Source organism: Lontra canadensis, unplaced genomic scaffold (genome assembly GCF_010015895.1).
Source record: "Lontra canadensis isolate GAN:19392208 unplaced genomic scaffold, GSC_riverotter_1.0 scaffold15, whole genome shotgun sequence".
In the NCBI taxonomy this organism is placed as follows: domain Eukaryota; kingdom Metazoa; phylum Chordata; class Mammalia; order Carnivora; family Mustelidae; genus Lontra; species Lontra canadensis.
In genome coordinates this window covers 19,758,017-19,774,990 of record NW_022631009.1, presented here as the reverse complement: position 1 = coordinate 19,774,990, position 16,974 = coordinate 19,758,017, and the positions used below count along the sequence as shown (strand labels likewise).

Below are 16,974 nucleotides of genomic sequence, written 5' to 3'. Positions count from 1 at the left end.
GGGTACAACCAGAAGAGGAATGGGTAAACTGAAGGCACTAACCTTCTACATAGCACCACTTTTGCTGGATTCCTCTGAGAATCATTTAGCTTTCCATTTAATCTTTGGCCTTTTACAGAAATGTCAAGAAACAGCCCACATATTCATACATATTATTTCATTAAGTACTATGTAACAGGAAATCAGAAAAATCACCATTTTATAGAGACTATGAGGATAGAAAGCATTTAATTATAATTACTAGCTTAAATTTAAACAGCTCTAATTTCATGATCTAATGTTGCCAGAGTAGAATCTCTTAGAATAGTCTTTTAAGATCTTTTTATTTTTCTATTATGATGAGCATTTATAGTATTTATCTCTTCACAATTAAATGATAGATCTATTTACTTTCCAACCAATTCACTTTAAAAAGTAAAATATGTTGATGAATAAAGCAGCTTATTTCTGGAAGAAAGGCAGGTATTAAACATGAAGAAAGGATTCACTGTGTGTCAACACTGTTTGCTGAGGAAGTTCAGCAAATGCTTCCTTTTGGGCTGAGACCAGTATACAGAATCAACTCAATGGCTTGCAATATTTGTAAGTAACTACCATGTGACAAATGAGAATTCTTCTTCTTATAAAAATACCTGCACACAAACCATAAGGCAGCAATACATTAGTATTTACATTTATTTAATGTATGCAGTTTACACACTCACTATTGAACAAAATTGGAATGCAAACAAATATACAAATACCATAATAAGCATTATCAAATAAAATAACTGGCACTAGTGTTATAAGCATATTAATGGACCTGGTGAGAAAAAGTGGTGGAAGAAGACTGCAGCCCACGGCATTTTTCTTTTTATCAAAAGAAAACGCTCAGTAGCACCATAATGGTAATACTTAACAGAAACACAGAAGATGGAACATTTCAACTACTATCTTTGAGGTTAACCTGTTTTATTTAAGTGAATTATACAGGAAATTAACAGTATAGGCAGTTATTTGGGTCGACTTCTGTTTATGTCAGCTGAACACCTTCCATAGACAAAAGCAAAGGGAAATAAAGCCAGCCATACGTGGATCCCTCCTTAGCACTTGGTACAAACTCTGCACCGTGCTTTGATTTCATGAATGGAGAAGATACGCGTGTGTTAAAACTGAGGTTATGTATTCACTAAAGCCTGAGTGTGTCTTTGGTAGGCTAATACTTTTTCAGCAGTTATTATTATTCATATTTATGTTTATCTATCTTGTATTTGTCTATATAATCCAAGGTGGCTAGAGAGGACTAATGGAAAACAATACAGCAAAATCCTCAAACAACTAGGCCCTTAAAATCCAGTCTATCCCAAAGGCACCAAGAATCAATGGGGTGCAAACTTCCCCTTGGTGGAAGGTGACTTTTTTTTTTTGTAATACTTACAAACTAATGGAATTTTATTTTGTAGTTTTATATATCTTATTTGGTGCTGTCAGTACACTTAATTACCTACCTTTACATTTTGCTTCTAAGATGACATCAACAATATACAAGATATATAGAGTACCAGGTATTTCTATTTCAAAGTTGTGCAAAAACTGCCACAATCTTGCTCAAAGTGTCTAAGTATCCAAATGGTAGCAAATGGGCTGCATTAAGCTTTACAATTCCACATTGCATATGAAGAAAAAAATGAAATTTATGCCCAGTTATGAATAGAAATGTTACAAAGAGTATCATATACTGAGAGTAACCTGCAAGGTTCTTTAAACAATATCCCTTAGTGGTTTCAATAAAATGTCACTAACCACTTACCCCTAAGCCTCAAGTTTTCTTCATAAGAATGTTTCTAACTGTATTAGTATTTTATATTGATTATAAATTAAGCCAAAGTCCTATCTAAATACACAAGTATGTGCTTCAAGCAATGTTTTGTGGCAAACACACAAAACATACTTCTCTTAAGAACTATTGTCCTTACAATAATGCACTTTTAAAGCCTTCATTTCATAGTTTGGTAATTAAGATCCACATGAAACACAATGCTTTGCTGAACATAGAAAATGTATCTGCATTAGATTATGTAACCGGGCATTTGCTGGCAACCTGAAACTTAAAGTAGTCACATGTAGTTCAACCAGCTCCAAACAAGGTTGTTCAGTGGTAATTAATCTGCAGCATTTATAGGCCTAAATTTCAGTCTGAATTGCAACTTTTAATTCCATTGTCTGATGTGAGTGGTTGTTATTTGTTTCTTTCAGAGCATCACCAAAATATAAATCAACATTGGGTTTTACTCCATTGTTACCATGTTCTTCAGCAATATGATTCAACTGTGGAACTTCTGAACATGAAGCAGTTTTGGTAAGCAAAGAAATGCTACACTGATGTGGGGAATTTTCCAGACGATCGTTTTCTACCTCAGGAAGAATGTTAACAGTAGCAAAGCGGGCATGATAATCATTGGAACCATGACTACAAGAAGTTTTCATGCTTTCTAGGTCAGAACAACTAAATTCAGAAAAATGACTAGAGTGGGAATCTGCTACAGATGGCATACTGTCACTGAGGGATGGAGCCTCAAATTCACTTGAGTTCGTGCTTTGTTGTTCTAGCAACTGTGCATCCATGTCCTCTCTGGTCTCGTTTATCTTCATGTTACTCTTTTTCCTCAATTTACCACCTTTTGCTTTCTTCCCTGCTGTTGCTTCTTTGGACCACTTGGTGGCACCAGATTTACCTTCAGGCAAGCCACTGGATGAAGCACCAGCATGACCTCGGGTGGCACTGCCGTCCTCCACACTGCTGCTTCCACTGTTGTGCCTGAATTTGGATGGCTTTGATTCAATATCTACTTGCACCTCCATACTGTTGCCTTCTCTGGAACATAAGAGTAACAAATATAAATACAATTCTAACTTCCTTTTATTTTTATTGACGTAAAATCAAAGGGAGAGGGACTTCTGCGTGAAAAATTCAAAGACTACATAAAAGCTATCAAAACAAATTAATGCAGGATATGCTCTATTAAAATATTACTTGAAATAAGAGGACTTTTAAGAGATTTTATTTATTTGACAGAGCGCACAAGCGAGCACGCACGCACACAAGCAGGGGGAGCAGCGGAGGGAGGAGGAGAAGTAGGCTTCCCACTGAGCAGGGAGCCTAAAAGGCTCAATTCAATTCCAGGACCTGGGATCATGACCTGAGCCAAAGGCAGATGCTTAACTGACTGAGCCACCCAGGCACCCTAAGGACAGTATTTATAATAATGTTTCAATTAAAAAAAACAGAAGTAGCTACACTGATTGCTTATCTGTTCCAGGTACTGTTACCCTCTCCATTTTTTTTTTTCCAGAACAGCTTTATTGAAATATATGTATCACAAAACTCACCTGTTGAAAGTGCACAATTCTACGGTTTTTAATAATATATTCAGAGTTGTGTAACTGTCACTACCAACTAACTGCAGAACACTTTCATCATTCCCAAAAGAAACCCTATATCCACTAGCAGTCTGTTGCCACCCTTTCCTGCCCACAGTCCCTGGTAACCACTAATCTACTTCCTGTCTCTGAATTTGCCTACTCTGGACATCTCATCATTTTCTTTTCCTGGAGAACCTAATAGTTGGTAACCATTATTTATTATAATTTTGCTTAATGACAGGAATAATTATTTTAAAATTAATTTTAAGGAGCACCTCAGTGGCTCAGTCAGTTAATTGTCCAACTCTTGATTTTGTCTCAGGTCATGATCTCAGGGTCCTGGGATCAAGTCCTGTGATGGGGCTCTGCGCTAAGCGTGGAGTCAGCTTGGGATTCTCTTTCTCCCTCTAAAATAAATAAATAAAATCTTAAAAAAAATAAAAAACAACAACAACAACAACAAAAAAAATACTTGAACTGTTTAACAGTTCTTTCCTTACTTGTCCAATGGGATGTAGGAATTCAGAATAGATCCTGCCATTGCTTTCGTGCTGGCATTATCACTAACTGTTCCCAAGCTGACTGTGCCAGATTCTCCACTTAGACTGTACCGTTCTTTCTGTACATCTGCTTGTACTTCCAACCTTAAAGAGCAGGGAGCAGATAAAAACTGAAATTACATATAATATCAGACCACTATAATATATAGTAGTTATATAATTCAGTTAACACCCCTGGTAACAAGAAACTATTTTAGAAACAACTATCAGCATTTTTAAAATTTCATTTTATTTGATTACTCAAATTCTACTGCAGCAAGCTGAACAGTGCCAGCCATCCAAATAAAATAGGAAATATTAGCTGTCTGCCAAGTAAGGTAGTAAAAGAGTAACACAAAAAGGACATAAAAGATTTTAATTAAATATGCTAGCCATGTCTTGAGTGTGAAACAAAACCTGAATATATTAAAAACTAGTCTACATGACAGATCAGTGGATCAAAACATCCCGAACCTCTACATATTAAAACTGACCCTCTAAATTTAATACCCAATTCTTTAAAAAAGACATAATAAACACTACTATAAGAGAATTTGTGTTTAAAAGCATAAAAGCAAAAAAAAAGGCATCAAAACAAGCTACCTAAAAACAAATAATAAATAAAAGTAAGCTACCTAAAAAGAAGATAAATATAACCAACTTATCTTTTAATTCATGCACACTCTCCTATGTTAAAAACAACAACAAAGCTAATAAACAGAAATAAAGAATAGAGAATTAGAGAAGAAACGAAGACAAAAATGCTTTAATTTCTCCTATTTATTGATATGGCTGCTGGTACGAGACTTGGTGAGAACGAAGTAAGTGCTAACACATACAAGGTTTCCGGAGGACTAGACTACCCTGGCCTCGGCTCACACACTCCCACACGTCCTGACTCCACCTGCTCCCCCCAGGCCTCAGCCAGTGTCCCCTTTTCTAACATCTAGCTGCAGCCACCTCCAGAGGTGAGGTTCCAGACTTCAGCACTGCCTTTACCATGTACACCAAAGCAGCTCCAGCACTGATGCATAACATCAAATCTGACAAATGCAGTGAAGAAATTAGCAGAATGCTATGCCTTAGACTTGGTTTTTACCATGCCTTAGACTTGGTTTTTACCACACCATGGGTATAAAATACTACAACAGAAAATTCAAACAAGTAAAAATTTCACCGTTTACCACTAAATTTCATTGCTAACATTACTGTTTTCAGCCCTGACACAGGACTGTTTGTAATCAGAATGATTACACAATTATAATAATCTTCAAAATTCTCATCTAATAATTTGTAGTTAACAGAAGGCAAAAAGAAAACAGAGCACATTTTTCTTACCTGTTAAAACAGTTTACCATGGCGCTTCCTGACAGACTCCCCGTTATACTGGCTCCGGCTAGGGCCATGGTACTAGCCGTCTCGCTCAGGTTGTCTCGAATGGCTCCTATGCGATCCATGTGGCTTCCACTTGCGCTCAAACTGCCAGTCAGACCACCAACACTTCCCTCTCCTATGCTAGGGTTGTGTCTTGCTTCTGCTACTGAAGTTGTGTCTAAATGCAAATATTTCAAAGAAATTAAGTAAGAATGATTATTAATTTCCCCTCTTCTTGAATTCCTCCATAATTTCAGATAGGACATTTTATTATATAATATATAACATGCACAGGAACAGAAAAGACATCTGGAACCAGGAACACATAACTATGGGGTAAGAGGAAAGGGAACTATCTCTGAGTGTAATATTGGATTAGGGACTGGCTCTCGGTATTAAATGGTCACAACATTTTTTACTGTAATAGCATTGTATGGTGAGATGGTAGCTACACTTGTGGTGAACATATCATAATGTAGAAACTTGCTGAATCATATGTTGAACAACTGAAATTAAGGTAACATTGTGTGTCAACTATATTAAGAAGAAAAGAAGTGAGGACCAAGAAGAAATAAGAGGAGAGAAGTGGTTTCCCCCTTTTGTTAAGATTAAAGGTATTGGGATTTTTATATGCTAAATAAAGATGATGAAATCAAGTACCTACTATGTTCCAGGTTTTTTCTTTTTTAAAGATTGTATTTATTTATTTGTCAGAGAGAGAGAGCTCAAGCAAGGGAAGCCTCAGGCAGAGGGAGAAGTAGGTTCCCTGCTGAGCAGGAGCCCGATGCAGGGCTCAATCCCAGGACCCTGGGATCATGGCCTGAGCCAAAGGCAGATGCTTAACCCACTGAGCCACCCAGGAGTCCCTATATTCCAGGTTTTAAAAATACAGTAACAAAGAATGCAGGTATAGCCTTCACCCCTAAGAAACCAAGTAAACAAAGAAACAAGATATTACAGACTGTGATAAGTGCTTTTAAAGAATCAAACTTTTTACCTTCAATCTAAAATAAATTGGCTTGAAATTCTCAAAAAAAAGTGGTCACCACTTCAAGATTTAGGAATTCTTTAAAAAATCTGACAGCTGGAAGATTTAGCTGACTCTGGAGGAAAATATGTGAGTTTTCAATAAGGGTTTCATTTAAAGAGCTTATTATTTTTCAGGTCAATAAAATGGGCCAAAAGTTGATTTCCAGGTATGTTCTTCAGATCCAATTGTCTACAGGCTATTAAAAGATCTGATACCACTGTATTCCATAAAATTATCAGAAGGAAGACTATTCCAGGCAGAGGGAACTGCAAGTTTAAAAGCCTAAAAGTGGAAGTGTACTTGGCGTCCTCAAAACATCACAGAGCAGTGGTATTAAATAGAATAAAGAGATGAGAGAGATGCAGCCCAGGACAGATCATGTGAGGGAGTATGGGCTAAGATAAGGATTGTGGGTTTTCCTTCACTACAGCTGGAAGCACAAGGAGTGTTCTGCACATAAGAAAGACATGATCTGATCTATGTTTCAGAAGTATCACTACATACACTGTGGAATAGTAAGCAGTAGATGAGAAGCTGATGGATCATCTAAAGAGGCTATTATAATAGTGCAAGAAAAAGGACAGTAGCTTGAACTAACAGAACAGTGGAGAGGGTGAGAAATGGTTGGATTATGGCTAAATACTAAAGGAAGAACCAGAATTAGCTGTCAGATCAGATGGAAGGTAAGAACAGAAAAGGAGGAATCACTGTAAGTGAAGGTTTTTGGTCCAACCAACAGTTAGAATGGAGAGGCTATTTGATGAGGTGAGGACGATGACTGGAGAGAACAGGTTTTAGAGTGAAGAGTTTGGTTACAGACAACTTGAAATTCTTGTCAGACATTTAAGTGTAGATTAACGAGGAGAGTTAGATCTACAAATCTCAAGTGGAGAGGAGAGTTCTAGCCTAGATACAAATTTATGAGTGGTCAGTCTACATATTATTTAATACGACCCATATTAAGAGATGATCCAGGGAATGAGTATAGATGAAGACTGAGAGCGAATGGCTAGGAAATACAATGAGATGAGAAATGGTTTCTCAGGTGGTAAGACAAGAAAATGTTTCAAGAAGGAGGGCAGGGTCTACCATGTCAGGCGAATTGTTGTATTATTATTTTTCTTTTCATTGAATTGTTATATTAAAATGACAATCAAGAGTTGACCATTATATCTGGTATGATGGAGGTCACTCATGGCTCTGCTTTGGTGGTGTGGTAGAGATAAAACCCTAGAGTGGCAGGGACCAAAACTGATTAGAGTGGGTTCAAGAGAGAATGGGAGGTAAGAAAGTGGTCATTATCTTTGCACATCTGCCTGATTACTTCCTAAAGACAAATTTCTATAATAAATTTTTATGAGGGCCTTTTCATCCTACAGATATTGTTCTAATTCATATTTCTCTGAATAACCCTGGGTTAAAGATACTCTCTATTCACTGGCCATCTGTATTTCTTCTTTTATGAACTACCTTTCTCTTCAAATCTTGTTCTTACCAATTTGTATCATTTAAGGCAAAATTTAGGATGAAAGTCTGGATGTTTCTAAGACATTACATTTCTAGTAGATTATCTAGTAGATTATCCAGAACTCTTTCACCCTCTTTCATCCATTCACCTTTCCCGGGCAGTTCATGTCACTGATGTACATCGGGATGAATGTTGTTAGGCCCTAGCAAAAGGTGGGCAATGGAAATTTGCATGTTATCTATTTCTCCAACTTAAACTATTAATAAGTATATCTTCTTCCTTTGCTTAAAAAACTTACCTACAGCTGTGTTAGTTCCACCAACATTTATATCATTTTCGTCATCAAATTCAATCCTAACTCCTTTTCCATTGCCTGCTGAGACTCCACAACCTCCACTTCGACAGAGAGAAATTGGAACAACGCCATAGACATAGGCTAACATAATAGGAACACCAATACCTAAAGAAGAATTAAATTAGTCATTATAAGTTAAAAAGTAAATCACAGAAACATGAGTTCTTAGAAAGGCTTTTCAAAAGAAACTGTATAGGAGAAAAGTGCTACTGTTCTCCAACCCTTGCTCAAAGTAGATTTACCTGTTAAGGGACACAAATTCAAAACTTCTAAACTTTCCGGTGACACACATGAGAAAAAAAGATGTAAACCTTTTTGTTTTTAAGTCCCAAGGCTCTAAACCATAGGAGGTGAGGATGGGTATCAGTCAATAGAATTTACCAATTATCCTAACCCTAGGCCCTTCAGTCTACAGTGCTTTTAACCAATACAGTTACTCAATGAGAGGCTTTCTGTAGGCTCAGCTTAAACTGTCCTTAAATAAGTAAAAAAGTAACTCTCTTATCGTCCACGATATAATGCTCTGTCTTAAATCCTTCCACAAAACTTAAATTCTACAAAATCTGAGGTGATCAGTATTTTTAAGCATTTTCTTACCTACAGTTACTGCAGCTACAACTGGAGATACTATTACAGACAATGTCACACCACCTGTTATAGCCAAATTCCGTTTGTGCTTTGAAACGTCTTTGCCTTCATATCGATTGTGAATCTTGAATTAAAAATAAAAATGGGGTTGGGGGTTAAAGAAAAAACACATTACATATTTAATTTAAATGAAACAGACCTACAGTTGCTAGCAAAGTGATTTTTTATAATTTCATTCAAGTGTCCTAATTCAAGATGATTGTTCTATTGTTCTTAAACCATATTTTTACCCATAATTTAGTCCTTATTAATAATTTGCTTAAATAAGACAGTAATTTAATAGACTTTACTTTGTGCTTGCTTTTAAAAAACAGTTTTGAGTAGATGTATAATCTTATTCAGGAATAATAAAATCATGTTTTGAGCAAAGAAGGAATTAAGAATATTATTTTTAGGGACGCCTGGGTGGCTCAGTTGGTTAAGCCGCTGTCTTTGGCTCAGGTCACGATCCCAGGGTCCTGGGATAGAGTCCCACGGTCCTGGGATCGAGTCCCACATCAGGCTCCTTGCTCAGTGGGGAGCCAGCTTCTCTCTCTGTCTCTGCCTGCCACTCTGCCTGCTTGTGTTCTTCCTCTCTCTAACAAATAAATAAAATCTTAAAAAAAAAAAAAGAATATTATTTTTAACATAGTCATGGACTGGATGTTTGAATTACTTCTAAGAAATTTAGCATTCCACAGGTTTCTTTCTAAGTAAGCATCCCTTAGGGGCACCTGGGTGGCTCAGTCGGTTAAGCCTCTCCCTTTGGCTCAGGTCATGTTCTCAGGGTCTTGGGTTTGAGCCCTGCACTGGGCTCCTTGCTCAGTGGGGAACCTGTCCCTCCCTCTTTTCCCCTCTTGTGCTCCCTTCTCCTCCCTGTCTGTACTTTCTGTCTCTCTCAACTAAGTAAAATCATTAAAATAAATAAGTAAATAAGCAAATATCCTAAAATGGTAAAAGTTGGCTTCTAGGGGAGACTGCCACACTTTTTTTTTTAATAGACATTAACAAGCGGTACTAATAAGCAAACATCATAAATAAGTTAATTTTTTCTTGGATCCTTTTTTATAAAGAAAATTATCATCAAATGACTCAGAATCCTGGGGTCTCATTTATAGCTCAAAGTCAAAGGTACAAAGAGGGAAAAAAAAAAAAGAGAAGAATGCAGCCAGAGGACAGGAACTAGATCTACTTAGCAACTTTGTATAGTATAGGTGTTAATAAACAGAATTTAATACCACATTGGAAGTGGCCTGTGAAATAGATCAACTTCAAGAAACAGCCCAGTATCTTTGGTCTCATGGTTTGCAAAGGCTAAAGCTCATAAAGTACATTTCCTTTCTGTTTCAAGACATATTCAAAATAGCCCTCAAAACTGTACAGGTAGTCTCTAAAATAAATACTTGACTTATGAACAATGTTACAGGTGAGGTTTAATAAAATTATTATTATTATTATGTGGTTATCTTGAAGGCTATAAAGTACAATGAGTCTTGTGGAATATATGAAACAGTGACAAAACTGGGGTGGAGAGGTAGGTGAAGCATGCATGGGACAAGAAGCATTCATCTTTCCTAGTCAGTGTCCTGCCAGCATTGACTATACATCCCTAGGGAATGAGCCTCTCTACCTCCCTAAATAGTCTATGCAGGCAGAGATGGCAGGACCTCCCAAGGCATCTTTCATTATCCTTCAGCACTGCAGCTAATTCTTGCTCCTCTCCTCATGACCATTCCTGAAAAACTTAGGAATGAAGCAGAGAAAAGCCAGAGCTAAAAAACTGACTAGACAGGAATCTTCAGAAAATTTTGCATCCTTAAGCACCAATCTTTAATTACAGTGATCACAACATTCTATTCCTGGTTCAGCTTAATTTTTTTCTGCTCTACTGTTTTGTGCAACATTTCTATTTGTTACTATAAATAAAGACTAAGCTTTTAGGTGCTTTATCAGCTTAACAGGTTTTCCTGGGCTGGTCTGTAACCCTAAACACCATAGAGAACATTGTTTCAATGGAAAACTAATTTATCAACTGGCAACCCTCTGGGTATGTGTCTGGAAAAAGGAGACTTTTAACCTTTTAACTGCTCCCAAGACATGAACAATGAGATAAATAATCTCTCCTCTATAAATTATTTGTAGGTATGTGCGGTACAACAGTCTCCTCTTCTCTTCTACTTCTAGGTATGTGAATAAACAGTTTTGTTTTTAGCAAAGCCTTGCTTTGGATAACTGCATAAAAGGTTAAATAATCATCTACTATGTTGGGGATCTTAAACAAATTTAATTAATTAAAACCTTCTGAAATAAAAATTTGGCTCATAAGTATCCATGTTTATTTATCCTTGGTAATTTTTCAAAAATAGTATATATTGCTATTTTTCTGATTATAAAGTAATATATGTTGAATATTGAAAAATATTCAACATATATTGAATATGGAAGAGGATCAGCTTCCACTTGAGTTTAGTTCCAAAAGTCATAACCAGAATTTAATGAAACAATTGAAAGGAAAACAGATTCTGACTCAACCTAACAATTACAGACAGCTGGCAACAGAATGGGCCGCTGCAGGAGTTGGTGATGTCCCCAACACTGAAGTGCCCAAATAGCTAGAGAAACCGATCAGGGATCTTACATAAAAATGTGTGTATCTAGGTTTAAATCCTAGCTCTGTTTCTTTCTGTGTAACTTAAACTACATAAACTTTCCCAAACCTCAATATTCAAATACATAAATTTCTTTAAGGTTAAAATGAGTCAAATTAAAACAACTACCCCACAGTAAGGGTTCACCCCATGTTATTTCTTTTTAATTCCTATACTTTATTCTGCTTGAGTGCAAGGTTATGATTAGATAATTTCTTTCTTTTTTTTTTGAAGATTTATTTTAGAGAGAGTGAGAGAGTACATGGTGTGAGTTGGGGGAGAGGCAGAGGGAGGGAATCGAGCAGACTCCCCACTGAGTTTGGAGTCTGCTGCTGGCTCTGAGGACTCATGAGATCATGACCTGAAACAAAACTAAGAGTTGGATGCCCAACCAACTGAGCCACCCAGCCACCCTTTAGATAATTTCTAAAGTACCTTCTCAATTCTGAGATTCCATTAATGTAGACAGCAGCAGACTTCTTAGCCACTTCATAAATTATCCCTTTAACCTTTCAAAAAAGAATTATTGCCTGGCTAATGAAGTATAATTCATCACTCATAGGCCAGTGGTAATTATTGGTGTCTGGACTTACACAAGACAGTTATAATCTACAGAATAGCGTATTTACAAATAGCAGTAATCTAAGAAAATAAAACCTTTGAACCGAAGTTCAAAATAATTCAGGAACTGGCTAATTATTCTTTGCCTTGAGGGCATGTGTTATTTAACTATTAACTTGTTATAGACTTAACTTTAAAAGGATATATCCATGAGAAAAATATCAGGTGTCCTTCAATACTTGAAAGTTAGAAAGGAAATGTACGGAAGTTTTCAGATTCAAGTAATTTTATTTTATTTTTTAAAGATTTTATTTATTCATTTGACAGAGAGAGATCACAAGTAGGCAGCGCAGCAGGCAGAGATGGGGGGTGGTAAGCAGGCTCCCCGCTGAACAGAGAGCCTGACGTGGGGCTTGATCCCAGGACCCCGAGATCATGACCTGAGCCAAAGGCAGAGGCTTAAGCCACTAAGCCACCAAGGCACCCCAGATTCAGGTAATTTTAAAAGCAACTCTACTTTTGGGGCACCTGGGTGGCTCAGTGGATTAAAGCCTCTGCCTTCAGCTCAGGTCATGATCCCAGGGTCCTGGAATCGAGCCCCACATCTGGCTCTCTGCTCCACGGGGAGCCTGCTTTCTCCTCTCTCTCTGCCTGCCTCTCTGCCTTGTGATCTCTGTCAAATTAAAAAAAAAAAAAGCAACTCTACTTTTTATGGGTACGTACAAGTTTGCCAAACACTGAAAATTATCTTATGAAAAAATAAAAGTTTTATACTGAGATATGAAAAATGATCTTTCAAGACAAACAAAACAAAACAAACCCCTAAGATCATCAGTCCTAAACCTGAAGGTTTAGAATAAGATAATGAACTAATACAGAATTAAGCATTTTACCTTACGGCCCACATACACAGGAATGCCAATAATCATTGCAGGGATAGCAATGCCAGCTATTAAAGCAATTCCTACAGGAGCACCAACAAGTGTTCCAAGCTGCCACAGTATCTTCTTCTTTCGGCTCCAGGGTTTCTTCCCCCAAAAAGTACATCCTGATGGACTAAGGGAAAACATTGTAACTATAACTGCTATAAAACATAGTATCAGCAAATGACTTATAATACATTAAAACAATGACTCTAAAAGAATTCTTATACTCAGAAATGAGGTTTTTTAAATTCAGAGTTCACTAAAAAGCTCCCCCCAAAAAATCAATATAAGAATGACCATCAGTTATTTTCAAAGGAAACTGACAACCAGAATTCAGGTTAAGTATTTATCCCTAGTCATTATCTTGAAAATGTTAGGTTAGTTTCTAAAGAGTAAATTAATGCAAAACATGCTTATTTTTAGGCATACAATTACCTGATTATATCAAACTCACTTTGTGGACTAAATGAGGGAATTTATATTTAAGAAAATTAAATGGAAATAGTTATGACCTAGCATAATTACATGGGGATATAAAATACTAGCTTCTAGTTTAACAAAACAAACAAAAAAAGACATCTATATGCTTCCTATTTTTGACTAATTAATCCCAAGTGGCTAGCACAATTATTCGGCTCCTTTTAAATTTTTTTAAATAAAATAAAAATTTTATTTTTGTTTAAAAATGTTTTTTCCACTCAAAGATACATCACGAATTTATGTCTCACATTACCTGATGTATGCAACTAGAATAAAACACATTCCTCTTAGTATAAGCATCAAGTTTAAAAATTCCTAAGATAATACGGTCTCCCAATTATCTTACAATATAAAATATTTAGATATAAATAGCTCTTTCTCCCTCCCCCTCCAACTACTAACCAGGCCAACCCTGCTTAGCTTCCAGTATCAGACAAGATTGGGCACATTCAGGATGGGATGACATAAATTAAATGGCTCCGTCTATAAACTTACCTTAGATAATGTAAATCTGAGATTTCTTTCATACATAACCAACAAAACTCACAACCACAGACAGCACATGTCATGTGATTACAGCTCCCATCATTCATTTTTATTATATAAGCAGCACATCGTGGACATGGCTTTATATCATCAGCTATTAGGAAAATAGAGAGACCTGTTTATTACATAAAACTGGTCCAAAAAAACCAATTTCTAATAGATAATTATAGCAATGCCAAAAAATCTTAACATATATAGTTTGTTAACTGATCGCTTTAGCCAGCTATTTTTAGTACATAAACTATTTTTTCAAAAGAAATGCTACAGAGAACATCTATTTAACTTTTTTTTAAAGTATTTTTCTTTCTGAGAAAAGGAACATGTTTTACATTAAATTTTCAAATTGTAAACATTTTCAAACACAACAGAACAATGAGAACAAAGAGCAACAAAATAATAAAAAGAGAAAGGAGAACTAAGGATAGCCCTAAGCAAACTGCAAACTACATAAAGTTTGTATTTGTTCCTACCCCACTGCTGTCTTTTCTGAGTGGTACTTCATATTCTAGAATTTTTCTAACCATCTCTGCTTTATTAAAGTTTAGATATTCTTTGTACTACAGAAGTTATCTTTGTCTTTTTAAAAGTCATTTATTCAAATGCTGTTGCTGTATCCCTGTCAAATACTATGCTTATAAGGCACCAAGGTGCCAAGTTAAAATCAAATGGTACGTAACTTTTGGAATCACTGACATAAAGTAAGAGTTATATTATACAACTACTTTGAACCTTGGCATCTACTTAATAGCAACCGGTAAATTATTTTACTATTATTAGTAGCCAGCTATATTTTCCAATTACACACAGTTAAGAAAAGGTATGTGTAGTACTAGCTGCTGAATTCAAGTACTTGTTCCATTTTCTTACATGATAAGCATTAAACTATATTATATTTTCCTTTCTAAAAGTTTTATGGCCAAATTTACCTGTGCTTTATCAGTGAATTCAGGTTTCCTTAGTGCTTCTTTTAGAGCCAAAGCTGTTTTTTAACTTAAGAACCGGTCAATGCTCACAATTAGTATTTTAACAATTTCAAACAATTTTGAGCAAACTGATAACTCTATGCAGCCAAACCAAGACAAATGATAAATACTAGAATATAAAAATTAAAAATATTCATGTCACAATTTAAATGATCCAAAGAACATAGAAGTCTGCATTAAAAATTTTTTAACACTGGAGCATGAATTTAAAAAAGCTGGCTTTTATAGCAGATATAATGCCTGTACATCAAATTAAAGAAATGCTAAAACTATCTGCTTAAGTGGCATATTAATTGATAAACTTCCTCATTCCTGAGTTTCCTCAACTAGTAACTATATTAATTAGTGGTGGGAGTAAAGAGATTTGACATTCACTGTAATAAATGCAATCTTCAGAACAAAATGAAAGGTGATATCCCCATTTTTATGGTTCTAAAACACAAAACAGCCTTTTAATATGCTAAGATTGTACGTTAGAAACGAACGCCATAGCAATGTATTTTTGATGTCTCTTTATAGATCTGTATCTGCATGTTTCTACTGTGTAATTATAGGTCTATACAAAAGGCTGTTTTGTCTTTGTCTCTTAAATTAGAAATTTACTGTGCACATTATATATCTCTCTCAAAATATTCTCAAATGCAAAACTCCTAAATAGAGTTGTTTTACTGACTGGATAGTCAATTGATGCCCCCTTCCCTGAACATCAATTAATCCATAGCAGCTTTATATTGGGGGGAAAAAAAAAAAAAAAAAGCTTCCCATTTCTATTTAAGGTACATTTGGCAAAGTTTTTTTTTTTTTAATCATTACATTTCTATTTACTGTTAAAATATGGGTGATTGTCATGTTAGGGGGAAAAAAACACAACAGGTTACAAAACAATATACAGTTCTCAAAATTTGTTCAAAGAACTTTCCTACCTCCACCAGATTACCTATAAGGACTTAAAACAAAGTGTTAATAGTGGTTATCTCTTGGGGTGATAGCAGTAGGAGACACAGATGAAGGTTGAAAGCCAATTTAATATATTTTTAATAAAGGGGAAATATAGTAAAAAAATGAAAAACATGTAATTCATGTAAAATGTTAACTCCAAGTGCATAAACTCCCTAGTAGCTATAATAAAGTGTCTTATGTAGATATAATACTTACAGTTTAAAGATAATTTTATCATAATACAAATTACTTAATGTACCAGATGATTAAGCATACTTATTCAGCTGACTGATCAGAAAGAGCCAATTAATTATCATTCTGTCAAGCAATTATTAAAAGTGCAGCCAATTTTTCAATGTATCATGGTAACAGGAGACAAAAAAAATCAAGATATCTGGAATAACGGAATTAATAAAACCATTTTATTTTATTTTTTATTTTTTTGAAGATTTTACTTATTTACCTGACAGAGAGAGATCACAAGTAGACAGAGAGGCAGGCAGAGAGAGAGAGAGAGAGAGAGGGAAGCAGGCTCCCTGCTGAGCAGAGAGCCCAACGCGGGACTCGATCCCAGGACCCCGAGATCATGACCTGAGCCAAAGGCAGTGGCCCAACCCACTGAGCCACCCAGGCGCCCCAATAAAACCATTTTAGATGGCAGTTCGCTTTCCTCTTTTTTCTCCCCCACAAGTCAATGAGTAGCTAAGTTCAAGTTTTTTATAGATTCGTTAAAAGAAACTATCACATGAACATTTGTTCTGAGAGCTTTGATTTTTTTTAAGAGCACTGGAGGTAAAAATGCATGTACTTTAAATTTTCAGAATTATAAGGTTTTTGAACATGGAAAAACTCCAAAAGAAGTTTTTAAAATAATCACCTTGGGAGGTTATATTTGTTCCAACAATGTTACTATTTGGCTCAAATCACTTGGGAAGTTTTTCTTTCATAATTATTTTCAAAACTACTTAATATAAAAAAAAATCACTCTCATGATCATATAGTCACATCTTAGTTTGGATCCACCCCAAACCAGTGATTCAACTTGGTTATTCTAGTTGTTAGACTTAGTTCCAAAAGAACTTCTCGTTACTTCCAG

At 35.7% G+C, this 16,974-nt stretch overlaps 1 protein-coding gene across 4 annotated transcripts in view; it reads right to left on the bottom strand.

Annotated features, from left to right (window-relative positions):
* Window positions 1-657: 657 nt before the first annotated feature.
* The window catches only part of RNF19A (ring finger protein 19A, RBR E3 ubiquitin protein ligase), a 57,030-nt gene continuing 40,713 nt past the window's right edge, over window positions 658-16,974 (bottom strand). For 3 of the 4 annotated variants that reach the window (XM_032858582.1, XM_032858585.1, XM_032858583.1), the window contains 7 exons: window positions 13,906-14,050; window positions 12,898-13,060; window positions 8,766-8,880; window positions 8,112-8,273; window positions 5,280-5,493; window positions 3,903-4,046; window positions 658-2,854 (listed from right to left, as the gene is read on the bottom strand). In XM_032858582.1, coding sequence (XP_032714473.1) covers window positions 2,164-2,854; window positions 3,903-4,046; window positions 5,280-5,493; window positions 8,112-8,273; window positions 8,766-8,880; window positions 12,898-13,060; window positions 13,906-14,050 — 1,634 coding nt within the window. In that variant the 3' untranslated portion in view covers window positions 658-2,163. The remainder of the gene's footprint in view (window positions 2,855-3,902; window positions 4,047-5,279; window positions 5,494-8,111; window positions 8,274-8,765; window positions 8,881-12,897; window positions 13,061-13,905; window positions 14,051-16,974) is intronic. The other variant, XM_032858586.1, reaches the window with a different exon arrangement.